General features: G+C 35.9%; 1 protein-coding gene across 2 annotated transcripts in view; it reads left to right on the top strand.

The window, feature by feature from the left end:
• DDX4 (DEAD-box helicase 4) overlaps nt 1–23828 on the top strand; it is a 74368-nt gene extending 50540 nt beyond the window's left edge. For both annotated transcript variants that reach the window (XM_004744643.2, XM_004744642.2), the window contains 15 exons: nt 32–133; nt 1138–1218; nt 2849–2896; nt 4867–4914; nt 5021–5068; nt 5289–5431; nt 6057–6209; nt 7831–7985; nt 11796–11925; nt 13594–13760; nt 18730–18875; nt 20815–20914; nt 21918–22188; nt 22341–22454; nt 23130–23828. In XM_004744643.2, the coding sequence (XP_004744700.1) occupies nt 32–133; nt 1138–1218; nt 2849–2896; nt 4867–4914; nt 5021–5068; nt 5289–5431; nt 6057–6209; nt 7831–7985; nt 11796–11925; nt 13594–13760; nt 18730–18875; nt 20815–20914; nt 21918–22188; nt 22341–22454; nt 23130–23216 (1793 nt within the window). In that variant the 3' untranslated portion in view covers nt 23217–23828. The remainder of the gene's footprint in view (nt 1–31; nt 134–1137; nt 1219–2848; nt 2897–4866; nt 4915–5020; nt 5069–5288; nt 5432–6056; nt 6210–7830; nt 7986–11795; nt 11926–13593; nt 13761–18729; nt 18876–20814; nt 20915–21917; nt 22189–22340; nt 22455–23129) is intronic.
• Nucleotides 23829–27986: the final 4158 nt, after the last annotated feature.

Here is a 27986-nt window from a genome sequence, read left to right as displayed (position 1 = left end):
TTGTTCTTGTGTGTCTGTTTTAATATTATAGGCTATCAAGATGGAAATGATTCAGAAGCTTCAGGGTCATCCAGAAGAGGTGGAAGAGGTAGTTTCCGAGGTTGCCGTGGAGGATTTGGTCTAGGAAGTCCAAGTTAGTAGTGAATTGCAAATGCTGTGCTTTATCTGTTAGGTTTTATTTTTCATCATTTCCTTCATATATAACATATAAGGTTGCTGAGAGGATTATATGAGAATAGCTTAGCAGAGTGACTGGTACATAATCATCTACATTGTATATAACATTATTTTTGAGACACGTATCTAATTGCATACTTGTTAGTTAGAATATATGATCTTTCCAGAAATTTGTGTGACTTAGCTCTTTAATCTTATTTACTATTTCTAAGTGTTTTAGGGCCCGGCCTTGATAATGACAGCCAGCCTTAAAAAGAGGTGGCCTTCTCTAAGGTTCTACCACCCCACCCCACCCCCACCCAATATACCTTCTTTCACTAATGTGGCTTTCTACTTTAAATTACTCCAGCCATCATTTCTAGAGCTAGGGGTATTGACTTCAGAAGTCACTGTTGGATTGCATTTGCCTCTTAATGGAGGAGGATAGGCTAGTGGTTTTGGAAGTTAAAATTAAATTCGTAATAATGATTTAATAAATGTGTAGGAGATCAGTGAATTGTCACTTTTTAAAAAGTGTAGGGGCCTAGAGGTTGTTGTTCAGGACTTAGATGATTTGATCTGGTAAAAGTGGGAGCAAGGGGGTGTCCTATTCTGGAGAATAATTAATGAGATTATGCGATGTGCATTTTCTGGAGCAGCAACAGTTTAGTTTTTGGAGGTTATTTAAAATACTTTTGCTTATATGATATTTTAACATAGCATTGGCCCTAACTGCTTTAATGAAATAATTTTAATAAAATAAAAACTTTGAGGAAGTAATTATAATTGAAGGAAATAATTTGTGGAGAAATCTTTTGTATGGTACTTTGAAAAAAGCTCATTGTGATTCCTTTAAAATTTAAACTATTTTGCCTCATATCTTTAACTTCTGGCACTGTGACTTTATTTTCTTCTCTATACTGTATGGTTTTAAAACTTCTTCAAAGTAACAGAATCTCATTTTATTATGTATAAATATAGATAGTGAATATGAACAAGATGAAGGAACACAGCGCACTGGTGGCCTTTTTGGTTCTAGAAGACCAGCATTAAGTGGCGCAGGTGAGAAATAGAACTAATTTCTTTCTTTTTTTTTTTTTAAAGATTTTATTTATTTATTTGACAGAGACCACAAGTAGAGAGAGAGGAAGGGAAATAGGCTCCCCGCTGAGCAGAGAGCCCAGTGTGGGGCTCCATCCCAGAACCCTGGGATCATGACCTGAGCTGAAGGCAGAGGCTTTAACCCACTGAGCCACCCAGATGCCCCTAGAATTAATTTAATTCCTTCCTTCCTTTCTCTTTTTTTCTTTTCCTCTTCCCCCCTCCGTTTCTCTTTCTTTCCCTCCCTCCCTTCCCTCCCTCTTTCCTTCCAAAGATTTATTTATGTCAGAGAGCAAGAGAGACAGTGTGAGCATGAGCTGTGGGGGGTGGGGTGGTAGGGGCCACAGGGAGAAGCATACTCCCTACTGAGCCAAGAGCCTGTTGTGGGGCTGGATCCCAGAACCCTAGGATCATGACCTAAGAGGAAGGCAGACACTTAACCAACTAAGCCATCCAGGTGCCCCAGAAATAGAATTCCTTATTGAATGTTAACAATTCATATATGCTTTTAGCTCTACAGTTAGTAACCTAATAGATACATTTGAGTATAGTAGGTTAGCTCATGATTTTGTCTGCTTTGTAGATCTGCAGACAAAAATACATGTGCAGCTTTGCCTTCCTTAGAAAATTTGTACACTGTGAATTAATTTTTCTCTCATGTACCAGTTAATTTGAGGTGTAAATTATACCTTTAATTGGAGGAAGGAAAATGAAGTTTTAGTGGTTTCAAAGGGAACCTGAGTTAGGAGATTTGAAGAGAGAATTTTTTTTAAAGTCCAATTGTTGCTAAAAATGTGCAAGTGTGGATAAACTGGTACATCCAGACAATAGAATATTATTGAATAACAAAAAGAAATGAGCTATCCATCTATGAAAAGATGAGGAACCCTAAATGGATATTACTAAATGAAAGAAGCCAATCTGAATAGGCTACACACTGTATAATTTCCAACTGTATGACATTCTGGAAAAGAAACAACTCTGGAAAAGGGTAAAAAGATCAGTGGTTGCCTGTGGTTGGGGGAGGAGGGATGAATAGCATGGAGCATTTTTTTTTTTTTAGGACAGTGAAAAGATTTTGTGTGATACATTAATGGTGGATACATGTCATTTTATATCTGTTCAAACACATAGAATGTACAGCACCAAGGGCATAGAATGTACATAGAATACTAGGCTGTACATAGAATGTACAGCCCTCATGTAAACTTTGATTATGCCATATCAGCTTAGGTTCATCAGTTGTAAGAAGTGTACTACACTGGTGGGGGGTATTGATAATGGGGGAGGCTGTTCAAATGTGGGGCAGGAGGCGGTATATGGGAAATTTCTGTTCCTTTAATTTTTCTGTAAATCTAAAATTCTCTTATAGAAAGGAAAACTCTTTAAACAAAATGTTCAAATAAGGAAAAGATTTAAATTAAATGTAGAATTAAGAGATGGATGGATGCAGGGACCAGAAATCTGTAACACTCAATATTTGAATAGAAATAGCTATTTGGTTTATGTGTTCAAAGAGGAGAGCTGTGTTTAAAAAAAAGGTGAACTATGTTTTCTCTAAATAATCTGTTAAAAAAAAAATGCATTACAGGTAATGGTGACACTTACCAAAGCAGAAGTGGCAGTGGAAGTGGACGAGGTGAGTTCTTACTTGGTTTACCTATAAATGGTTAACATTATAGTAATCCTAATTTTATTTTTGATGTTAAAGGTTTGGTGACTGTTACTGCTTTAACAGATTTGGAGGAGTAGACATATGCTTAGCCTGTTTTGGAGTATTATTTAATACTCCTCTGTGTAACAGTTCCATTATAGGGATTATATACCATAGATGTATTTGCTCAATGTATGCACAAGAGTGTTCACTGAAGCTTCATTTATAATAAATAAAAACTGAAAAGCAACCAAAATTCACCAATAAATAATGGTTTAATAAATCATATCACCCTAAAAGAGGATCCTGTGCAGATGTTGAAGATTGAAGTATGTTTGTATGTATGTGTTCTTATATTAAAACAATGTTTTTTTCTTATGAGATAGTTAATTTGATTTGGTATAAGGCATAAAGAAAGTTTGGTATACATGATTTTATACTATGAAAATTTTTTTCAGAGTTATAATATTTAAATATTGTAATATAAAAGTTAAAATGCTTTCTGGACTAGGAAAATAATAAAATTTATTTGATGTCTCTGAAAAATCCAAAGTGATCATTAGTAGTCTGAGAGCATTCAAAGAGACAACTCCCTTGAACTACCTCTGTTTCCCACCTTGATTCTTAGATTCTTCATAAAGAAGTTATTAATGGTTAGTTAAACCATATCTACAAATGCTCAAATCTTGTTGGGTAAAGGATTTAAAGATCTGTGGGTGTTCAGGACAAGAAAGAGAGTTTACATGTGATAATGTATCTAGTTAGATTTTCAAATCTAATGCAGTCCTTATTCTTTTTTGTGATAATACTGGAAAGTGGCACGATAGAGGACTAGTTATTTAAAACCATGAAGGTAGTATATGGGAAATAGTTAACATGACAGGCCTGACTTCTACTCTTTGAATGTCCTTACAAGATTGTTTTTTTCCTGGCATCTGGAAAATTGGATTTGAGGAGGGTTCTCACAACCCTAACTAGTTTAAGAATGGCTTAGTGTGCCTGGAGTATTTTTTGTTCTTTTATTTATTTTCAGCATAACAGTATTCATTATTTTTGCACCACACCCAGTGCTCCATGCAATCCGTGCCCTCTCCAATACCCACCACCTGGTTCTCCCAACCTCACACCGCTTCAATCCCCTTAGATTGTTTTTCAGAGTCCATAGTCTCTCATGGCTCACCTCCCCTTCCAATTTCTCCCAACTCCCTTCTCCTCTGCCTGGAGTATTTTTACAACAATGTAGTTTTAATACCAGCTTTTCTTTCTGGAGTCTGGAATATTGGTATGTGCCAGACAGAAAGTGGTGGCTCCATTTTCAGCCTCTAATAAAAACCATGGGTACTGAGTCCCTAAAGAACTTCTCTGGTAGGCAACATTTCCAACATGTTTTCACAACTTGTTGCTAGGTAATTAAGTGTATTCTTTGTGACACCAGTGGGAGAGGACTCTTGAAAGCTCTTATCTGGTTATCTTTGGACTGTGCCCCATGCACCTTTTCCCTTTGTTGATGCTTCCTGTCCTTTCACTATAATAAATCCTAGCTGTGAGTATGACTATATTCTGAGTCCTGCTCAATCATTCAACCTGGGAATTGTAGTAGGGATTCCCCCATACGGATGGAGTTTTAGTTCATTTTAGAAACTACATTCCTAAAAAAAAAAAAAAAAAAAAAAGAAAAGAAAATACATTCCTTTGCTCAGAAATATAGGAACTATGAAAGGGACTGATACAAAAACTGATAACATAAATCAGTATCATCTGCATAAAATGAGCCTTTTTAATATTAAACCTAAAGTTGTTAAGGATTCTATTTATCTTAATTGTCTTATTTGTATGAAGGACTTTAAAGATGTCTGTCCATTTTTAGACCTTGTTCTCTTTGAAGACAAGCAGTGAAAATAAACGTGCATAACCTTGTATCCTGACTAATTATCAGTATGAATTTCTTTAATTAGGTGGTTACAAAGGTTTAAATGAAGAAGTAGTAACAGGCTCTGGAAAAAGTAAGTTTTACTTTAGATAAGGTGTTTGATTTTTACAGTGAAAGCTCTTTCACCTCTAAATTAAAAAAAAAAAATTATCTCTTTTTTGGGTTTGATTCCCTTTAAGATTCTTGGAAGTCAGAAGCTGAAGGAGGAGAAAGTGGTGATACTCAAGGTATAATAATTTTTATGTGAGCCATATGAACATCTGTTGCATTTTAATAAAAATGAAAAGTAAGAGCAGAGTTACATTTTTTTTTAATTTGAAGTGAATTTTAATGGTAAACAGTGGGAAGTTCTTCAGTATTTAAAATTTGATTTTCAGTTTTTGTTTTCCCTCTTACTTTTCTTTTGGTCCTTGTAATGTAAGCTCTATGTTTTATTTGAATTCTAAGGACCAAAGGTGACCTACATACCACCTCCTCCACCTGAGGATGAGGACTCCATCTTTGCACATTATCAGACAGGCATAAACTTTGACAAATATGATACTATTCTTGTAGAAGTATCTGGACATGATGCACCACCAGCAATTCTGGTTAGTGTAATAATTATTTCTGTATTGACTATATAACATACTTTGTAACATATATGGTACATTTCTGCAGAATACAGAAGTTTCATTTTTAGCATATAATGTTTTAGGTCAGAAATTGAGAACCTTATCTACTTTATACTCCTTGTAGAATTAATGGCTATGTTGAAAAGTATTAAATTTCATCCCCACATTCCCAAACTAGGATGAGAACTTCATTTAAACTTACTAAAAAGGATATTTTTCCTAGGGATTGAAGTTTTCTGCTGCTTAAGTATATGAGAAATCTGTCTTAGGAGAATGATATTCTAAGTAGTAGGGAGGTGCCTGTAATCCCCCATGGTTAATGAGCCATTGTTACTGATCAAGATATTTATATTTTACAGGTTTTAAGGGGCCAGAAAAAAATGTCCTTAGAACCAGTGTCTATAGAGAGTAACTCTTTAATTCCATCAAGTAATAATGTACAGGCTGTAGATAGTATTCTTGAGTTGGGGGCATATTGGTAAAGTAACTTTAGTATATAAAGTGGAGTTAAAAGCTTGAGACTACTCAAATGAAATATGTTTATGGAATGATCTGCATATGATATATGGAATTTAATCATACCCTTTCCCCTTTCTTTTAGAATTTTGAGGAAGCTAATCTCTGTCAGACACTGAATAACAACATTGCTAAAGCTGGTTATACTAAACTTACTCCTGTGCAAAAATACAGTATTCCTATTATATTAGCAGGACGAGATTTGATGGCTTGTGCTCAGACAGGGTCTGGAAAGACTGTAAGTCCTTTTCCCCACATATAGTCTGCCCCATAATCAAATTATTAATAGTTTTTGAACTTTAGTTTTTTTTAAGTAGTTTGCCTTTTTTGTTGGATGGAAGGTTGATGATTTCAGTGAACTGTTAAAAGTACTCATTGTTTTGCTTCTGAGTTCTGGTTTTATTGAGGTTTGTATACTTCTTTTGGGGGGGGCAAGATTTTATTTATTTATTTGACAGAGAGTGAGAGTGAGAGAACACAAGGAGGGGGAAGAGCAGAAGAGAGGGAGAGAGAGAAGGAGGCTCCCCACTGAGCAGGGAGCCCAATGCCAGGCTTGGACCTGAGCCAAAAGCACAGAGGTTCAACTATCTGAGCCCCAAGGGGGGTCTGTATACTTCTGAAGAAAGAATTTAGAACTATTTCTAGAGTAGTGTTGTAGTTCATAGATGTTTAATCCATTTTAAGACTGTTCAATTCCTGGAAGATGGTGGTGTCTAAAACAAAATGATTGAGGGGTGCTTGTGTAGCTCAGTTGGTTAAATGTCCAGCTCAGGTCATAATCTCATGGTTGTGAGGTGGAGCCCCTCATCGAGCTCTATGCTGCGCATGAGGCCTGCTTGGGTTTCTCTCTCCCTCTGTCTTTGCCCTACCCTCTTAAAAAATATATAACAAAATGATTGATGGTCAAAGCACCAGAGGTTATAAAACGCAGAGAAAGAAAATAAGTTGTGTAATAAATAAACAAGTTGTATAATAAATGTAATAAAAATAAGTTGTAGAATAAAGTTTTATAATAAAGACCGTCAAAATGATTGATGGTCAAAGCACCAGAGGTTATAAAATGCAGAGAAAGGGAGAAAATAAGTTGTATAAATAAAGTTTTGGAGTCAAAAGAATAAGAAATAGCAATATTCATTGCACCTGGTCTTTAATATGGAGTAACTTCAGGTTACACTATTTAAAAGAACTCTGATGAGATCAGGTTGGTCTTAGAACTTACCTTTGGGATCTGTCTGTTAAATGGAGTTCCTTGAGATTAGTCTAAAAGCCTATCCTTTCTGAATCAAAGAATTACGGTTCATGCTATTTCAACTTTTATTAGCCTCTGTAGTAGAATTGAAAGGATAATAAAGGAGTTGTATACTATAGCAGCTGATGGATGACCCACACATAGTTTTGGAAGTAGATTTTGCTGTCTGATTTGCTTAATGAGAAAACTGTAGCACAAAATTTCACTTGCCACATCAATTTTACTAAGGGTGAGTAATCCAAATGAATGATTTCCCAATTTGTGTTGTTTGTGTACCACTTTTGTCATGTATTCAGTGGTAATTTTAGCTCTACTCCAAAAGGAATTCATTTAGAGTAATTGCTAAATGCACTGATTTACATCAGGTTATGTGTACATTACCCTCAATAAGCTTATGTTAATTATTTAGAATTCATGGGTATACTTTTTAAATAACTGAAATATATCTATCAAAAACTCACTGAAATCATTGTTTTCCTCTCTCATATTAAATTTACCAGCAAGGTGGAAGAAGAATCTAGAAGCTGTAAGGAATTAAGGAATAGATTTCTTTCTACAGGGAGAAGGATGGTGTATTATAAATTTGTAAATTATGTAATTCAACTTCTAGGCAGCTTTTCTCTTGCCCATTTTGGCACATATGATGCGTGATGGAATAACAGCCAGTCGTTTTAAAGAGCTGCAGGAACCAGAGTGCATCATTGTAGCACCAACTCGAGAACTGATCAATCAGATCTATCTGGAAGCCAGAAAGTTTTCTTTTGGGTATGTACATCTGGAATGCCACTCAAAACAAGTTTTTCTTCAGAGATTTTTCTCAATTACTTTGGGAATAAGTTAGTGCAGTCACATAATTAATATTACTTGGTTGAAGTGTACTTTTTCATCATCTTCTTTATGGAATCCTTGTTAAATTTCTATTTTTAAAAGAAACACATTTATTTTTAAAAAAGAAACATGCATATTAAAATCAGATGATAATAGAAGTAGAAAAATAAAATAGTGAACACAGGGGTGGTATATTTTCTGGTAGTTTTAAATGAATGCTTAATGCACTTAGGGTGTTCCTAATAATAATATGTTCACATGTAACTTTATAATGTAGAAAATGCTTATATCATAATCACCCCAATTTTTAATCATTTTTAAATTGTTTATGTGTATGGATTTTATGTCTATTTTGCGGCATTTAGGTTGTTTCTAGTTTGAGGCTAACATAAATTATAGTGAACAGCTTGCTTAAATAAAGATTTTCTATTTTTATGTTTTAAGCATTTCCTCAAAGTAGGTTTTTATAAGTTTAATGTTAAAGGGTATATACTTAAAGCTTTCACCAATATACACTTCTATCAGCAGTATATGAGAATGCCAGTTTCACTATACGTTTTGCTGACATTTAGTACGGATTGCTGCCTAACAAATTACCTAAAACGTAGTTACTCAAAATGTAACTATTACCTAATAGTTACTGGGGATAAGGAATTGGTGAACAGTTTAGGTGAGTGCTTCTGGCTTGAGGTCTGTTATAAGACTGCAGGCAAGATACCAGCCAACAATTGTAGTCATCTGAAGACTTGACTGTACTGTTTCCATAAGGATCCTTGGTTGTTCTTAGGAAGTGACATCTGGCTTGCTTAGAGTGATGAACAAGAAAGAGAAGGAGGCTCTTTTAAAACCTTCTCAGTCACTTCTGCCATATTGTGTTTTTCACTCAGCGCTCAGTATACCGTATACTCAGGACTAGCTATGTCATTTGCTGGAACCAGTGCAAAATGAAGATGCAGGGACCTTTGTTCAAAAATTATTGTGAATTTTAAGACTGTATATAGCATAGCATTAAGTCAAGCTAAGGGCTCTTTTTACCTTAGGACCCTGTGTGACTGCACAGGTTGTACACATATGAAGGCAGCCTTATACACATTTAAGGGGAAAGAGATTTAGGATCTATATTTCAAAAAAGGGAAGGAAAATGGGAAAATTTTTATATATTGTAAAACTACTACAGGTATCTTCATTTTTAAAAAATTTATTAAGATGTTGAGCTACTTTTGGAACACTTAATAATTTTTCCTTTGTTAAACATTGTTATTTACCACTTTATCTGATAGGATCTTAGTGTTCTTTTTTGCAGGTTTTTTTTAAAGAGCTTTCTATGTAGAAATTATTAACATTTTATTTTCTGTGAATTATTTTATTTTATTTTTTTGAAGTAGGCTCCATGCTGGGCATAGAGCCCAGAGTGGAGCTGAACTCATGACCTTGAGATCAAGACCTGAGCTGAGATCAAGAGTTACATGTTCAACCAACTGAGTCACCCAGGCCCCACTGAATCAGTTTATTTTAAAATGAGAAGAAAAAAACCAAAGTTATTAAAAAAATCTAATGTCAAGCTTAACAGATTTTTTAAAAAGTGGGTATATATATTGCTGAGGCCAGAGTTTTTTTTTTTAATAGTATCCATGTACTATGTTGCTTTTAGACTTTTAAGTCAAGTAAAAAATAACACATTTTCTTTGTTAAAAACAAAAACATGTGCATGGTAAATTCAGATAATGTGTGTGCACAAAATGAATATTTGTACATGGAAATTTGTTGTAACATTGTGACAGAAAACTAAATATCTAAATGTCATTCAAGGACTGGTTAAATTATGGTACACTTAGAAGAATAATGGTAATAACTAAGTTACTGAATCCTTAGCATTTGGTAAGTTATAAACAATTTTTTAATGTATTAGCTTATTTAGGTCTAGCAATGGGAGAAAACAAAGAATCTGTTTAAAGTAACGAGTTTAATTAACAAGTTTTTGGGGTACCTGCCTAGCTCATTCAGTAGAACATGCAACTCCCCCCTTTTTAAAAAAGATTTATTTATTTACTTTAGAAAGAGAATCTCAAGGAGGTGTCATGCTCAGTATGAGCCTAATGCAGAGCTTGATTCCAAGACCCATGAGATCATGACCTGAGCCAAAGTTATGAGTCGGACACCAACCGACTGAGCCACCCAGGAGACCTGAGCATGTGACTTTTTTTTTTTTTTTAAAGATTTTATTTGTTTATTTGACAGACAGAGATCACAGTAGACAGAGAGGCAGGCAGAGAGAGAGAGGGAAGCAGGCTCCCTGCTGAGCAGAAAGCCCGATGCGGGACTGGATCCCAGGACCCTGAGATCATGACCTGAGCCAAAGGCAGCGACTTAACCCACTGAGCCACCCAGGCGCCCCAGCATGTGACTTTTGATCTCAGAGTCATGAATTTGAGCCCCATGTTAGGGGTAGAGATTAGGTAAATAAATAAACTTTAAAAAGAAAACACATAAAATTGTCCTGTTGTCTTAACCCCCCCCCCCCCCCAGTTATTTAATTCTCTTTAGAGTTACCCACTCTTAACAGTTTTGTATGAATTAGAGGAGAAATAGCTGGTTCACTTTAATCCTCTTCTCAGCAAATGGTAGCACACTAATCTTTTGTCACCCTATTTTTTTAATGGCAAGGTTTGGAGATAATGCCTAATCTGAAACTGTACCCCTTTTCTTTTTAAGAATGTACAGTATCCCTTTGGATGACTAGACTATAAGTTTTCAGCCTTTTCATACTAAAAATAAAGCTGGCAGTGAATATTACTATAAAGTCTTCTTTCCCCATTTGTGGGGACATATCTGAAGGGTAAATTAATACATGTGAATTTATTGGGACAAGAGAGAAGTTTTTAAATTTTAAGAGAGTTAAAATTGTGAAAGAGATTAAAATTGTGAAATGGTTAACATGGTATTATTAAACTTCAGGAAAAATGTGTTTGTCTTCATTTGTCTTCATTTTTACAGTAAAGTTGGTCTTAAAAAATGTTTAAAAGCCATTTGTATTTTTTATGAACCATTTGTATTTTTTATGAACCACTTATTCATGTTTTTAGCCATTTTTTAAAAAAGATTTTATTTGACAGATCACAAGTAGGCAGAGAGGCAGGCGGGTTGTGTGTGGCGGGAAGTAGGTGCACCACTGAGCAGACAGCCCAATGTGGGGCTTGATCCCAGGACTCTCAGATCGTGACCTGAGACGAAGGCAGAGACTTAACCCCACTGAGCCACCCAGGCACCCAGTTTTGGGCTAATTTTTATGAGGTGGTATTGGTGTTTACTAATGTTTTTGAAGAGCCCTTTTTTTTTTTTTCAAAGATTTCATTTATTTATTTGACAGACAGAGAGATCACAAGTAGGCAGGCAGAGAGAGATGGGGGAAGCAGGCTCCCTACTGAGCAGAGAGCCTGATATGGAGCTTGATCCCAGGACCCTGAGATCATGACCTGAGCTGAAGGTAGAGGCTTAACCCATTTTGCCACCGAGGCACCCCGAAGAGCCCTTTATTGGATATATTCCAGGTTGGGTTATTCCAGGGTTGTTTTTTTTTCCCCATCATTCGTCATTTGCTTTTCAATTCTTCCTAGAAAGAGTTTAATATTTTTCAGGTAGTTGAATGTATTAGGTTTTCTCTTTATGGGTTTTTAAAAATATCTTATTAGAAACAAGTATATAATTTTTACATAACTAGAAAATAACATCCATTTTTCTTGTTAATAGGACCTGTGTAAGAGCTGTTGTTATATATGGGGGAACCCAGTTGGGGCATTCAATTCGACAAATAGTACAAGGTTGTAATATATTATGTGCTACTCCTGGGAGACTGATGGATATCATAGGTAAAGAAAAGGTAGGCCCTAGACGGGTAATAAAATTGTGGATTGATATAATTTCTTTTGAATGGGAAAAGGAAAGATGATGCAAAGAGATAAGGGTTTATTAGAGTACTGTTTATGTTAGGCGCCCATCAGATTCTCTGAAGGCATTCTTTTTTTTTTTTTTTAAGATGTATATTATTTACTTTAGAGAGACAGTGAGCATGGGGTGGGAGGGTTAGAGGGAGAGGGAAAGACAGTCTTTTTTTTTTTTTTTTTAAAGATTTTATTTATTTATTTGATAGAGATTACAAGTAGGCAGAGAGGCAGGCAGAGAGAGAGGAGGAAGCAGGCTCCCTGCTGAGCAGAGAACCCGATGCAGGGCTCTATCCCAGGACCCTGGGATCATGACCTGAGCTGAAGGCAGAGGCTTAACCCACTGAGCCACCCAGGTGCCCCCTGAGGGAAAGACAGTCTTAAGCAGAATCTGTGCTGAGCCCAGGGCTCCATCATGACCTGAGCCAAAACCAAGAGTTGGACACTTAACTATGCCACCCAGGAGCCACTCTTTGAATGCATTCTTACACAATTATTAAAATAACTCCAACAGTAGATAAGTAGTACTTCCTATTTTGTATTTGAGAAGACAGTGAATGAGATTATGTAATTTGTTTAAAATTCCTCACTTAGCTCTAGTGATAGGCTAGGGCTAGAAGCTGGATCTGAATCAAGTCTATATCCCATATTCTGCTACACTGGGAGGAATGGAGTAAATTCTTTTATCTAGTTTCATGTAAGTCATGATGACATCTTTTCTTCATAAAAGAAAGCCTGGTTATTAGCATTTGTCTCTTTTTAAGCATAGGATGATGTTAGCCAGGATTGTTACAATTTCTGAGCCTTTAAAAACATATTTAGGTTTATGTACTTACTTTAGGTACTCATGTAACACTTTATCACATCTGTAAATCAGTGCTTTAAGCTCACTTTGATGAAACTCCTTTGCTTTTTTTAAGGCTCTTCTCTAAAGGGATTACTCAAAACATGGTCTTTCCTTATAAAGGTAGTTTTCTTTGGATACTTATTTAGACTATCCAGAGAAATCCGCCTTGATTTCTCACTAAACAACCTACGTGGTTATGCCAAATTCATTTGTTTTCCTTGAAAATGTCTCCTTCTCCTTATAGTATAAGTATTCATATGAAGGTGACAGAAGTTTCTCAGTTGTTCCCAAGTGATTAGAGAATGGAGAATTTATTAAGAGTTTAAAGTATTAGAGCTAAATTTACCCCTTATAAGACATTTGAATACATCATGCTGTTAGGAAATTTTTCCTTACGTTAAAGACTGATTTTATCAGATAATAAGCTGTACATCTCTACAGTAGTCAGCAGCCACATTTAAAAATGATATAAAATAAAAAATTCTGTTCTTTACACACAGTAGCCATGGTTTAAGTACTTAATAGCTGTAGGTTAAAGTACTTAATAGCTAGTGGCTAACATGTTAGTGAAGATCAGGAATTGTTCATCAGTATTTAAACAATACTAGTGTTATCTAAGCATAACAATTCTCATTATTTTATGCATTGATTTCTGATCTTCATGCTTAACAATAAATTAGTAGTCAGAATTGTGAGGAACGTTTTAGTTTAATATGTTGATTTGTATGCATTTTCTGCTCTCTTAAAAATATTCTTAAAGATTGGTCTCAGACAAGTCAAATATTTAGTTCTGGATGAAGCTGATCGCATGCTGGATATGGGTTTTGGACCAGAAATGAAGAAGTTAATTTCTTGCCCTGGAATGCCATCAAAAGAACAGCGGCAAACCCTTATGTTTAGTGCAACTTTTCCGGAAGAAATTCAAAGGTAACATTTTTTTTCTTCTTAAAAATAGTTGTTTTGTGCATAAATGCTTTTATGAAAGGAAAAGCAATGCAAAAAATTATTTTTGAGGGTTTTTTTTAAATGTTAAGATTTTAACATAGAAATGGATGTGTTCCTAAAAAGTTTACTGTATTTTTCATTGTTTCTTGCCTTTATTACCTGGCTTTGCATTAGTGTCACATTTTGTTAAAATGTGTATATGTGTGTGATTACACAGCAGCTAGCTAGGATTTAATAAATGTTTACTGAATGAAGTTACTTTTATGTTTGTGTCTTCTTTTCAAATAAAAATTATATAGCTTGGGAAAATTGGGCCTTTCTTTTTTTTTAATTTTTTTTTTAAGATTTTATTTATTTATTTGACAGAGAGATCACAGTAGGAGAGAGGAAGGGAAGAGATCACAGAGAGAGGGGAAGGGAAGCAGGCCCCCTGCTGAGCAGAGAGCCCGATGTGGGACTCGATCTCAGGACCCTGAGATCATGACCTGAGCCGAAGGCAGCGGCTTAATCCACTGAGCCACCCAGGTGCCCCAAATTGGGCCTTTCTTAGAAAATTCATGTACCAATTATTGACACATATTGAATATCTTACTCTATACACTATATGGCTTGGTGAATTCTGAGATCAGGATGACACATCCTTTCTAGAATTGTGACTCTTCTTTTTGCTTGCTGCTCCCTTGGCCACAAGGCACCTGAAATGACCAGAAAGCAACTTTAGCTTGTAATTCATTAAAGACTCCTCCTGTTGATTCTGACAGAACCTCTTGGTTTTTGGGAACCAAGACCACCTTATCTGCAGAATCTATAGCTTGAGTGGGAAGCACAGATTTCCTATGTGGGTCACTGGGAGTGATGGTAAGGGGGCTACTCTTGCTAGTACCCTTTGGCTCTCAGACTGAATGCACTATATAAAGATTTCTGATTGAAAGTTACTGGGCCGTGTTGAATGATGTGCGGTCTTTGTAAGGAAACACTTCCAAGCTGGCCCATGAACTATTCTTTAAGAGGATGTTCCACTTTCTGTCAGGGTGACAGATTCTGAGTGTTGTAGTGAAGCGAGAGAGTCAGGTTCTTGTCTGACAGAGTTGAAGAATGACTCTCCTGGACAAAGGAGAGTGAGTAAAACAGAGTTTTATTAAGTAAGGATACAGAGAAAGCTCTCTAGAGTGGGAGGAGTCCCAAACAGGTTGCCACTGATGGCTTTTAATGGCAGTCTTTCTTTGAGAACTGACTGGGAAACTTGTGTCCTTCAGATTCTTTGGTCATCTTGGTTTGAGCAAGGACCATAGTTAATGCCCTTAATGACTTAATTCTTTGAGGCTTGGCCATTTTCTGTGATACTTGGTAGCCACCAAAGGAAAATACTCCCTAACATCCAGGGCCAGGTGGTCTGTTTCCTTATACCTTGTTCGCTCTGTCTTAGTGCTTCTGCCTACCTGGAATAGTCTCAGAGCCTAGCCAGGGGCCCCCTTTCTTTCCCTGCCTATATCTTAACCCTTTCCTTACTCAGGGGTATGATATGACCTGTAGACCTAATCATAACCTTATGGTTATGGGCCTGCTCCATTACTTCTTTTGCTGTAAAGTAGGTCTCCTTGTCTGATAGAGTGTTACATGGGATCAAACACTTCAAAGTCATCAGATAGTAGGACTGGCTATTGATTTGGTTTACTTAAGAGATGATTTTAGGGATGCCTGGGTGGCTCAGTTGGTTGGACGACTGCCTTTGGCTCAGGTCATGATCCCGGAGTCCTGGGATCGAGTCCCGCATCGGGCTCCCAGCTCCATGGGGAGTCTGCTGCTCCCTCTGACCTTCTCCTCACTCATGCTCTCTCGCTCACTGTCTCTCTCTCAAATAAATAAATAAAATCTTAAAAAAAAAAAGGAGATGATTTTAAAAGTCTCTGTGTAGTAAAAAGAGATCTTTACGGGAGAAAATGTCTAAATAAAGCATTTGATCAGGATTTTTTTTCTTAGTAGTATATAAAATAATAGTTTCTTATATTAAATGGTGTCTTAAGTTTGAAAAGTGATATCTGCATTTCCATCTTCATTTTTGGCAATTAATAGTGGATAGGTAACTATCTACTTAAATATTTAAATATTCTGTTGCTTTTATTTTTTTTAATATTTTATTTATTAATTTGAGAGAGGAAGTAAGAGAGACAGCATGAGAGGGGAGAAGGTCAGAGGGAGAAGCAGACTCCCTGTGGAGCTGGAAGCACAAGGTAGGACTCAGTCCCAGGACTCCAGGATCATGACCCGAGCCAAAGGCAGTCGCTTAACGGTCTGAGCCACCCAGCTACCCTGTTGCCCATTTTTTGATTCACCCTGAAATAGGAAAGTATTTGGATATTGGTCAGTCAAAATGACTAATGCGTACTCTCATAACTAACAGTTGTTGAGTGCTTTTTATGAGACACATTTGATTATAAGTCCTGGGGATATATGGTAAACAGAATAGAGGCCCTGACCTTGAGTTGCTTACAGTCTTAAGTTACTGAAGTCTCCTCACTTGCTTCACTCTTTGCTTTCAAATGTTATAAGCTGCTCATTACTGTCTTGAAAATACACGTTTATCACTGCGCATGTCACTAAACCATTGCAGCATCCATTTCTGTGGCTTACGTTTTCTTCTGTAACTGTCCCAAATTTATTACCTGTTTCCCTAATCTCTTTCCTGAGTGCCAGACTTGAGGTTTTAACTTTTTAGAATATCTTCTTTAGGGCACCTGGGTGGCTCAGTCAGTTAAGTGTCTGCCTTCAGACTAGGTCATGATCTCAGGGTCCTGGGATCCAGTCCCACATCGGGCTCCCTGCTCAGCAAGGTATCTGCTTCTCCCTCTCATGCTTCACTCTCTCACCTCCTGCTCATGCTCTCTCAAATAAATAAATAAAATCTTTGAAAAAAAAAAAGAGTACTTTTTAAAAAATGTTTACTAGTAACCAATGTTCATTATGTCCAAAATGGAAGCTATTCTTCAGTACCCTCCTTCCTATCCAGTTTTCCTTATTGACAGCAAAGTATTTCTAAACCAAAATCCTTTGAATCCTATTGATTCTTCCCTCATACAATTTTAACTTTCTCCCTTCAAAAATACTCATTTTGGTAGTTATCTCTAGAATATTTCAAATCTGTTAGTTTCTTCTCTGTTTCCCACTTTAAGTCCTTTTCAGTTTCCTTCTCGTTGGTAGTGGCTTTCTAACATTTCTCCCGACTCTAATCTCAATTTTATGTTAGTAATTATTTCAAAATAAAGTCTGGGTTTTTTTAGACATTTATTCAAAATAAACCCTCCCAATCAGAGAGGGAGATGAACCTTGAAAGACTATGGACTTCAAGAAACAAACTGAGGGTTTTAGAGTGGAGGGGAGTGGGGGGATATGTTAACCAAGTGATGAGTATTAAGGAGGGCACATATTGCATAGAGCACTGGGTGTTATATATAAACAGTGAATCATGGAACACTGCATCAAAAAGTAATGATGTGTACTGTATTGTGACTAACATAACATAATAAAAGAAAAAAAAGAAAACAAAACAAAAAAATGTATAAATAAACCCTCTCATGTCTTCCCATCTCCACAGTCTGACTAACCATCTTCCAGACTCTGCACATGATGTAATCTTTGCTTCACCTGCTACTTATTGCTTGAAATCATGTATTTCTTGTCTACTAAAACTATTTCCTATTGGCTTCAACTTGAAAGCTCTTCCAAAAACACATCATTTCATCTGTTTCCTGCCATTGTACTTGTGAAACTGTTTTAGATACTTTAGAAACTTTAATGCAAATATTAAAATGTTAACTACTTAAAAATATAGTAATTATTTTTTATATGTTTATCTTACTGATGTGAACATCTCAGTGGCAGAGAACATTATATCCATCTTTGTACTCCCAGTACCTTGCACCATGTGTGCCTAACACTCACTAAATGTTTTAGCAAATGAAAAGGATGATGGATAATAAAGAATTTGAGGTGGTTTTGAAATTTGTGGTTGAGAGGGGCTTGATTCTGGCAGGATTTTGAATCAAGCTTCAAAATGAAGCTTTTCTTTTTCTTTTATTGTAAGGGCAGGTGAGGAGAAAGAAACAGCAATGATTTATTAAAATTCTGGAAATGCTAAGTTTGAACTATTTTCATGGTATTTTAGGAGGCAGGTAGAAAGTAAGGGACTGCTAAATGGGAGAGAGGAGGACTGATGATAGATTTGGACCTCTTCCTTAATCCCCGAAAACTCAGCTCTTTGATTGGCAGTTCCCTTTCCCTGCTCCCTATGTTTCTGGATGATCTAAAGCAGACCTTAATTGTGCCCTGTCAGTGAGTTATGTGTGTGTCAACATGCTGATACCCTCAACCTTTGGGGTGAGCATCAGCCCCTAGACCCTTCACCTCTTGTCTGATTTTTTTTTACTCAGTTGTGCTCTATAAGTGTTAACCATTTTTGGTATGTGTTTTGACATGAAAAACACTGACCTAAGATCTGGTTTGCTCATAATTTGATGAAAATATAGTAATTTAACAAATAATATTATCAGAAAATAACTTCTAGCAATAATATACATAAAAGTATTTGTGAAGAACAGAGTTTTTGCCCTAGGCATGTATTTCAGCTTTTAACAAAAATTCCTGCTTATTGTAGTCTGATATTTAAGCATAATTTTTATTATATAACATACACATTTTACATAATTTTACATGACCTCCACATCACTTGAACTCCCTGTATCCATAATTTGACACAAACTTTTTCACTAACAGTTGCTAATAAAATCTTAACATTTTATACTGATCTTTGGAATTCGTACTTGGATGACATAGTTACTTACCTTATTAGAGTTGTTACAGTCTAATATTTGAAGTAACACTTGCAGAAATTCAGTGCATATAATGAGTATTAATGAAAGAGGATAAGTTAAGGGATAATCTTTTGTCTTTGAAGGTTGGCTGGGGAGTTTTTAAAGTCGAATTATTTGTTTGTTGCTGTTGGACAAGTGGGTGGAGCATGTAGAGATGTTCAGCAGACCATTCTCCAAGTTGGCCAGTACTCCAAAAGAGAAAAACTTGTTGAAATTCTACGAAACATAGGTACCTTAAATTGATATAATTTTTTTTCATGATTTTGATTTTTTTAAATGACTAATTTTTAAAAATTACTTTAAAAATTGGTGTTAAGTTTTTTAAATCTGTGTTTTTACTGCTTTGTATTTAAAGCTTTCTTTTATAAAAGGTTTTATGATTCAATTTCCTGTGTAAATTATGTAGCAGTATAGTCCTTTTTTCATAAAGATTAAAAATAGGAAGGATTTGAGATTTAAACAGTATTTGACAAAAAACTATTCTGGGTGAAATATATATTTTTTGTTTTAAGAAGTATAAAGTCCTAATAACATATCTTTACATCAAACTGTGTTTACTCCACCAAAAATGAATTCTTTGTTTTTAGTTTTAAAACTGACTAAGGTTTAACTGACTTATTACTGTGGGAATCAGTTGCCATTTTGATTTTCTGCTTGGTTAGTAGACCTGAGACTTAATGAAATACTTCTTCTGAGCCTTTTTTTCTTGCAGGTCTCTTAGTTAATGTTCCATTTTTCCAGTTGTTCAGATACAAAGTCTTGGAGTCATTCTTCATTTCTTTCTCTAACTGCATATTTCTTGTCTGTTGCAAAATAATTTTGCTTCTGCCATCAAAATATATTCTGCATCTATTAGCTCCTCAGATAAAAAACAAAGATTAGATCTTGTTACTTCTTTGTTCAAAACCAGGGGCTTCCCTTCTCACAAGAATTTCTTTCAGTGTCCTTCCCGTGACTTGACCACCATTACCTCTCTGTCTTCATGTTCTGCTGCTCTCATGCTCACCCTACTCCACCCAGACGTTCATTACTGTTTCTTACATGCACCAGGCACACTTCTGCTTCAAGGCGTTTGTACCTCTTTTCTGATTGTTTTTTTTTTTTTTTTTTTAGCACACCAGGAACACTCATAACTCAGGAGTGTTTGTATTTGTCCTTCCCTTTGCCTTGTACTATGCTTTCCCAGTTATCTGAGAAGTTCACTATATTGTTTTATTCTGAAGTTCACTATATTGTTTTATTCTTATTTCTACTCAGATGTCATCTAATTAGGGTACATCTGAAGTAACCTTCTTGAGACTATCCTTGTGTTTTTCTTTTTTCCCTTTTAGGACTTATTGCATAATATTTGCTTATTATTTGCCTCTCCACAGTGAAAACAGGGACTTCATTTTATTGCAGTATTTCCAGCACCTAGAATAGTGATTGGCATCTCTTAGGCACAATATTTGTTGAATAAATGAAGCCAACTAATAGGGAAATGGAGGAGAGGAATTATGGACAGTCATACAATCTTCTTTCCATTACTATAACTTATCCTCTTTATAATAGGTAAAAAAATCTCTGGGTTATGATTGAGTTTCTACCACTTAAGTACTTTCAGCTAACCAATAAATATTTTTGATTCATAAGACCCTAGGATAAAGTTTATTAATTTTCTTGATATATGAAATTTTGGGAATAAAGGGGTTTGAATTAAGAGAGAATGTTGGAACATGGAATATTGTAGTATTTGTCAATATTGTGTTGGATGCCTTATAAATCCTTAGGGCAATCAAAGCAGAATGAATGATTGAATTACCTTGGGAGGTAGGGAACAAAGGCATTTATTTAACTAGAGAGGGAAATGAAGATCCTGAAATGAATTGCTAAGAGTTGGCAGGTAGATATCATTTATCTTGCTCTAAGTGTCTACCTTGGTGTTGGCCTGGGAGGACAGTGGGTAAGCTTTTTTTTTTGGTCTCTAAAATAGAAAAAATAGTCCTTAATTCTTTAACTTTGATATTAATTCATTCAGGAAATATTTGAGTTTCTATTACCTGCCAGGCCTGGTCTTGGTCTTGGGGATACAGTGGTGGATGAGACTATTTCCTACTAATAACTCTGCCTTTTTTTCCTTGCCCTAATTTTGTAGTTTGAATGTTAATCACTGTTTCATTGTCTTATAGGTGATGAAAGAACTATGGTTTTTGTTGAGACTAAGAAAAAAGCAGATTTTATTGCTACTTTTCTTTGTCAAGAAAAAATATCAACAACAAGTATTCATGGGTGAGTAGATTAATATGATTTCATAGTAGGGAGGTGACACTTGTATTTGTCCTTTGTTAAGAAACATTAATGTATATAACTAACATCATATAATCCTAAGATTAGGATTCAGAATTCTCAAGATCTAAACTGTTATCTTCGGGTGCCTGGGTGGCTCAGTGGGTTAAGGCCTCTGCCTTCGGCTTGGGTCATGGTCTCGGGGTCCTGGGATCGAGGCCCGCGTTGGGCTCTCAGCTCAGCAGGGAGCCTGCTTCCTCTTCTCTCTCTCTCTGCCTGCCTCTCTGCCTACTTATGATGTCTGTCTGTCAAATAAATAAATAAAAATCTTTTTAAAAATAATTAAAAAATACAATAAACAGTTATTTTCATTTTAAGTTTTTATAACAACTGGGTGATGGGGTGGACATTAAAGGTCTTAGACTCCTCATCATGAGGAATGCTAACTCTTCAAGAGAGCTTCCTTCAGGCTCTCTGATCCTTAGATCTAAGTTTTTCTTCAGAATCCACTCTTTCTCATGTTAGACGTCTTTTTATTGACTTGCATAAAAATGTCATATTAATACAACTTTATTGGTGCTTTACTAGTGTATCTTTAGATACTAATCAGTGACTATACAGAAATCTGAGATTATAATTAAAAAACTTCTTTGATATTCTGAAATAGTTATATATTATTTGTCAAGACTAGAAAGAGATTGTTAATAGCTGAGATTCGATGTTCGTCATACTTAAGTTTGTCTTTTAACTCCATGTACATATTACCCATTACCTTCCGTGTGCAAATGAAGATAACTGTTCCACTTCAAAGTATTACTGTGAGAATTAAATGAAATGATGGCTTGAACAGAATTAGTGTAATACCTGGTATGTAAGAAGTAGAGAGTAATATTAAATGCTGCTATTTTTACTAGTATTAAAAATAAATATATATGTTGAACTTTAATCATTCACTGTAATAATTTTCTTAAAAACTGTCCTAACACATGTTTGCTTTTATTTTTAGTGACCGAGAACAGAGAGAGAGAGAGCAAGCTCTTGGAGATTTTCGCTGTGGAAAGTGTCCAGTTCTTGTTGCTACTTCAGTAGCTGCCAGGGGGCTGGATATTGAAAATGTTCAACATGTTATCAATTTTGATCTTCCTTCTACCATTGATGAATATGTACACCGAATTGGACGTACTGGTCGTTGTGGAAATACTGGCCAAGCTATTTCCTTTTTTGATCCTGATTCAGATAACCATTTGGCACAGCCTTTAGTGAAAGTACTGTCAGATGTAAGTTTTGAATGTGTAAACTGAATGGATAGTAATCATACCTTATCACTGAAAGTAGACATTAGATATATATGTATATTCAGGATAAGTAAACTGTTCCAATCTTTAAGACTTGATGCATGTTGTATATGAAACTAATGTCTTTTTTAAAGGCCCAACAGGATGTTCCTGCATGGTTGGAAGAAATTGCCTTTAGTACATATGTTCCTGGCTTCAGTGGTAGTAGTGCAAGAGGAAATGTGTTTGCATCAGTTGACACTAGAAAGGTTGGTTGAGGGGAAAAATTCCAAACCTGGGTTCCAGTTACTCTTTGTGAATGTTGTGGTTAATGATGTGAAGTAACTATATAACATTCAATAATTATCTAAACCATTTTTTTCATATCTAGATTAATATTTCTTGAAATTTATGTATATATGTATTTTTGATCCTAAAAGTGTGGAATTAACAATATTTATGCTCAAACATCCTCCTTTCCCAAATTTGCTAGCATTTAAAATTCTAATTTGGATTCTTCTAAACCTTCTATAAGAATTCTTTGTTTTTAGAATTCTGATGGTATTATTAAGTCAGACAAAATACTAGAGATAATGAATTCATGTCCTTTTTTGACGTGTCATTTTAAAGGCAGCACCACTTTTAGTCAGATGCATTGAGCATACTAATCATTAAATATTTATGCTTTTTAAGCTTTCAGTTTTTCTACTTGCCAAATACTGGTTTAAGAAAGCTTTTTCTTGAAATATTTTGTGCAATTTAGACTTCCTAAGTTGATATGGGCCTTTTTTCCCCAAATGGATTAAATTTAGTTAAAATCAAGTCTTTTATTATATATTTGGGGAATAGATGGTGGGAGGCTTGAGTCCCCTTTCGCAGTCTGGGCAATGTAACTTTAGAAATGATATAAAATTAAATGTTTTTTTCTTTCTTTCTTTTTAAAGAATTACCAGGGCAAGAGCACTTTGAACACAGCAGGGTTTTCTTCTTCACAAGCTCCCAACCCAGTAGACGATGAGTCATGGGATTAAAGCTAAAACATCCGTCAAGTTTGTGGTATAGTTTTGATGCAGAGAAGAAAATAGTTTTCATTTTTGAGTTTTTAACAGAAGTGTGAAACCTGACACTCTCGTATCTTCTGTCCTTCTGTTCTTACTCCCACCCTTAAAAAAAAATTCTTACTGACTAGTTATGTGAAATGCTAAAAATTACAACATTGCAGTTACTGATACAAATGGTGTTAACTGGAAAGATTAAAGCATTCTAAATGTCTTGCTTATTTCTAGTGTATTCTTCAGGGGTTTTAGACATGTTTCATGTCTAAATGCTTAATCTGAGTGTGGTGTTTGTTGATCCCATAATAGGCAGTAGGATTTATGATAAGCTTTTGTTTAGAAATTATTGAGTCTCATTTTTTACTTAAAAGGAGACTTTAAAGCAATAGTATGTCACTGAAACATGGTAACATGATTTTCATGTAGCAGACAGTGAAAGACATAAGCCTTTTAAGGTGATTTTGATTTCAGATCATTAGGTATGTGATGAAAATGGTTAAATGCAATGTGAGCTCTGTACTCAATGACATAACAAATGTTTGTTTTTATTCTATACAGACTTTCCTTGAAAATAAAGGATGAAACACATTTCCCCCTTAGTTTTCCAAGAGAACTTTTAATTTTTCTTTGTTGGCATATCATAGTTCTCCCATATTTTGAAATTTTGAGTCTTGTAAAACCAATGAAGTGAACAAGGTCTTACATAATTTAAATATTTATATAAAATAGACATTAATACACAGATGTAATGGTGAAAATCACTCTTCAGCTCAAACTGTCAACAAAACACAATACTGTTCACTCTTGCCATAATTAATATATATATTTTTTAAGATTTTATTTATTTACTTGACAAAGATCACAAGTAGGCAGAGAGGCAGAGAGAGAGACAGAGAGGGAAGCAGGCTCGCCGCTGAGCAGAGAGCCCGATGCGGGGCTCAATCCCAGGACCCTCAGATCATGACCTGAGCCCAAGGCAGAGGTTTAATCCACTGAGCCACCCAGGTGCCCCCATAATTAATATTTTGATATTTTAAGACTAATGAGAGAATCCTTTTTTCATTTACCAGTATATATCTTAACATTCTAGACATACTAAGTTTAAGTAATCCTTAATAAATCATTAAATAAATGAAACAAGTGAGTTGTAAATATTAGATAAAAAATGATCAATTATGAATGTTTGTTATTGTTAACCTAAGAAATGCAAAGCAGCGTCTCCCCAACATAAATCTTGATATGTGAATTTGGTTAATAAATGAGACATCACTTAGGAAAAGAGAAGGTCTGTTCAACATATGTTGTTAGGACTAGATGTGTGCCCCATGCCATATTCACAATCTATTCCACATATATTAAAAGCTACAAAAAATACAGTTAAATATGAAACCTTTGAATTGGGGATCATAGTTGACTTATAACTCAGAGGTCAGAAATCCTGAAACAATAGATTCGAGCACAAAAGGATTAGTTGCTTATATAAAGAGTGAACAACAGACAAGGAAAAATATTACTGTGACTACAATGGATTATCAATGTATAGTTCTTTATATGTGATTATGTAGGAATTCCAGTAGAAGAATGGACAAAGAACAGACAGCTGAAAAAAGGGAAGTTCAAGTAATGAAAATAGGGAAATATTTAACTTCTATTCTGTAATGTCATTTCTGGGGAAGGGTAAATGAAGGAAAGTGTTTGGGTCATTACTTGCAAAATACCTGCGTGTCTTAATTATCTCCTTCATTTTGTTTTGTTTACAAAGAGCATTTACAGACCATTTGTTCCCTCGGCTCCCCCCCTCATTCCCATTTCTTTAAAGAGTTTTTCGGTCATAGCTGGCCTAATTGCCTTTAAAAGTTTTTTGAATTTGCATGATTTGTAAAATTACCATAACAGTATTACTGACTCAAATATAAAAAGGGAAAGAATATTGTACCTAATTCCACTATCATTACAAATCAAACTGTTCCTATGTTCACTTACTTTCTGCATTTCTAGGTATACATTTGAATGATTTCTTTAAAAAATATCAAAGTAACAGGTACACGTATGATTAGAAAATGCCACAGAAGAGTTTATAATAGGAAGCAGTATTCTCCTGTGTCTCCCTTTCTTAATTGCTATTTCACATCCCATATTGAACAGCCTTTCACCATTTCTAGTAATTGGTATTGTGTATTTCATTTTTGTCTCACCAAATTTAGATTTCTCTTGGTTTTCCCTATAATAGGTAAAGATTTAACTTACGTCACTCTCACTTTCTTGGTAACTTTGAGAGACTAAGCACATACTTTATGAAGTAATGATAAAGGCTCTCTTTCTCTTCTCTTTTACAGCTTTTTACATTGTATTATCTGTAAACTATACATTTACATTTCCGGAGTTAAAACATCCACTCTATTCTATATCCATAAAGTCTATTTTCTTTTATTTATGGGTTGATTCTGAAATTGGACATCAGGCAGGGTTTACATTACATAAATATTGTTTCCTGAATGGACCAATTAACACAGTCTGATTTCCTTTTTTTAAACTTATTTTTCCAATTATCTGTTTTTCCAGGGAAGATTATTAATGTTCCAGTGAAATGAAAATTGATCAAAATCATTCCACATGGGGCACCTGGGTGGTTCAGTGGGTTAAGCCGCTGCCTTCAGCTCAGGTCCTGAGATCGAGTCCCGAATCGGGTTCTCTGCTCAGCAGGGAGCCTGCTTCCCTCTCTCTCTCTCTGCCTGATCTCTCTGCCAAGTAAATAAATAAAATCTTTAAAAAAAGAAAAAACCATTCCACATACCTGTTTGTTTTAAACTTGCATCATACTTTTTTTGAGCAATTTGTTTACCCTGTAGTTTGTATTTTTTGGCCCCAGGAGAGGAAGCATGCTCTTGCCACCTTATTATTACCTTTCTAGGTTCAGTATTATTGTATCAATCCCAAAAGATGTTGGTGCTTTTAAATTTTGAGTGGGCTTTTAAATTCTGACTGGTACTTGGTATTTTAGCAGACAGTTCTTTTCTGGTCCTGGAAGTGTTTCTTTGATTAATTTTCCTAAATTTTCTTCATTCTTTCTACATCTCATAGCTTTTTTTTTCTTTTTCATCTGTTATGTTCTGGTAGAATTTTTGCTTTTTTCTTAATTCTTTGATTTTTTTTTTTTTAGCAATTATTTCCAAGGGCTATCTTTATTTCTTCGGTTATTCAAAATGTTGCTTAATAGTGAATTTTTTGCTTCACTTAGGAATTTAACCTAAAAATAATTTTTCTTACATTGAGCATTTGTTTTTCTGTTACTTGGCATCAGAAATCTTGGGTCCTTATCAATTTATAAGTTGCATTTTTAAAAGATTTTATTTGACAGAGATCACAAGTAGTCAGAGAGGCAGGCAGAGAGAGAGAGAGAGGGAAGCAGGCCCCCCACTGAGCAGAGAACCTGATGCGAGGCTCGATCTCAGGACCCTGGGATCATGACTTGAGCTGAAGGCAGAGGCTTAAACACCTTAACTGAGCCACCCAGGTGCTCCAGTTGCATGTCTTTTGAATGCTAGCTTTACTCACTTAGCATTCTGTGCCTGCACCCTGGAGCCTGGAGTCTAAGTGCTCTTTAACTCTTAACTATATCGAGGTCTGCTCTCAAGAGAAGGCACAGGTTGAAATGTGAGTAATAAAGCTTAGCTTTCCTTTCCTAGAGGCTTATGCATTTTTAATGAGCCAGAGTTTCTGGCCTAAGCCAAAGTAGGAAGCTCAAAATGTGGAATATACAGGATCATGTGAAGGTTTGGGAATAATGACGATGTAGTAGCAAATAAGGGTGAGGAGAGGTCCTGATTTCACTTAGGAATTCCACTAGGTACTCCATCTGTCCCTACGTTCTTGGTGTAGAGGAGGTATGATTTTTCTGATTTTTTTTTTTTTTTTTTTTTTTTTTAAAGCATGGATAACATTTCTGTGTAGAGCAGCAGCACTGGTCAGAAGTTTTCCCTTACCGCCTTTCCCCATGACACTACACTTACCCACTTTGCACAGTTGTGTTTTTGTCATTTTGTTTGGTTTCTAAGTGTGTTGAAATAGAGTACCTCTCTAGTTTTTAATTTCTGAGAGCCCTTTCTTAGTCACTTGCCAGCGTGCAGCTGCTATCTATGGTTGGCAGACGCTACTTATGCTCAGGGTCAGCTTGATTCCCCGGTCGCGCACCCCATGCCGAACTGCATGCTTACTACCTCTTTGGTAAAAATTAGTCCAGCATGGAATCGTATTGTGTCCCGAGGCCCTGGCGGTGAGGAAAGGCTCTCTTAACGAAGATCCAGCCAGGAGAAAGCCTCAGCAGTCAGGCGGCTCTGGGATGGCTGTGGCCGCTGTGAAGCCGTCAGCGCTGAAAAGCAGCTTCCGCCTGCGTGCCCCCTTGCTGAGGCTGCTCCCAGAGGCGGCTCTAATCGGTGGTCCTTCCACTCTCCTGCTTACTCCGAGGAGAAGCCGGGAAATGAAAGCTGAGCAAGGGCGTGGGACCGCTGGAGCCTGCGGGGTGGAGCAGGAGTTTGGGCTGAGGCGACCCAGGGGGCTGAACAGTCGTGGAGGGGTGGGTGCCTGGGCGACGGGTGTGCTGGTGGGGTGGTGGGCTGGCCCTGCGAGGTTTCCTTGGACTCTTCATTAGCGTTCTGAAACCTTTTCGATCACATAAATTACAAACCCCACTTATATATTAGATCTCAGCGATTTTACCAACCTCTCTCAAATCCATAACAGACCCAG

This window comes from Mustela putorius, unplaced genomic scaffold, assembly GCF_011764305.1.
Source record: "Mustela putorius furo isolate JIRA1106 unplaced genomic scaffold, ASM1176430v1.1 tig00000145_pilon_pilon_pilon, whole genome shotgun sequence".
Taxonomy (NCBI): Eukaryota; Metazoa; Chordata; class Mammalia; order Carnivora; family Mustelidae; genus Mustela; species Mustela putorius.
Note: the sequence above shows the minus strand (reverse complement) of the source record. Positions and strands in the feature narration are given on the sequence as shown.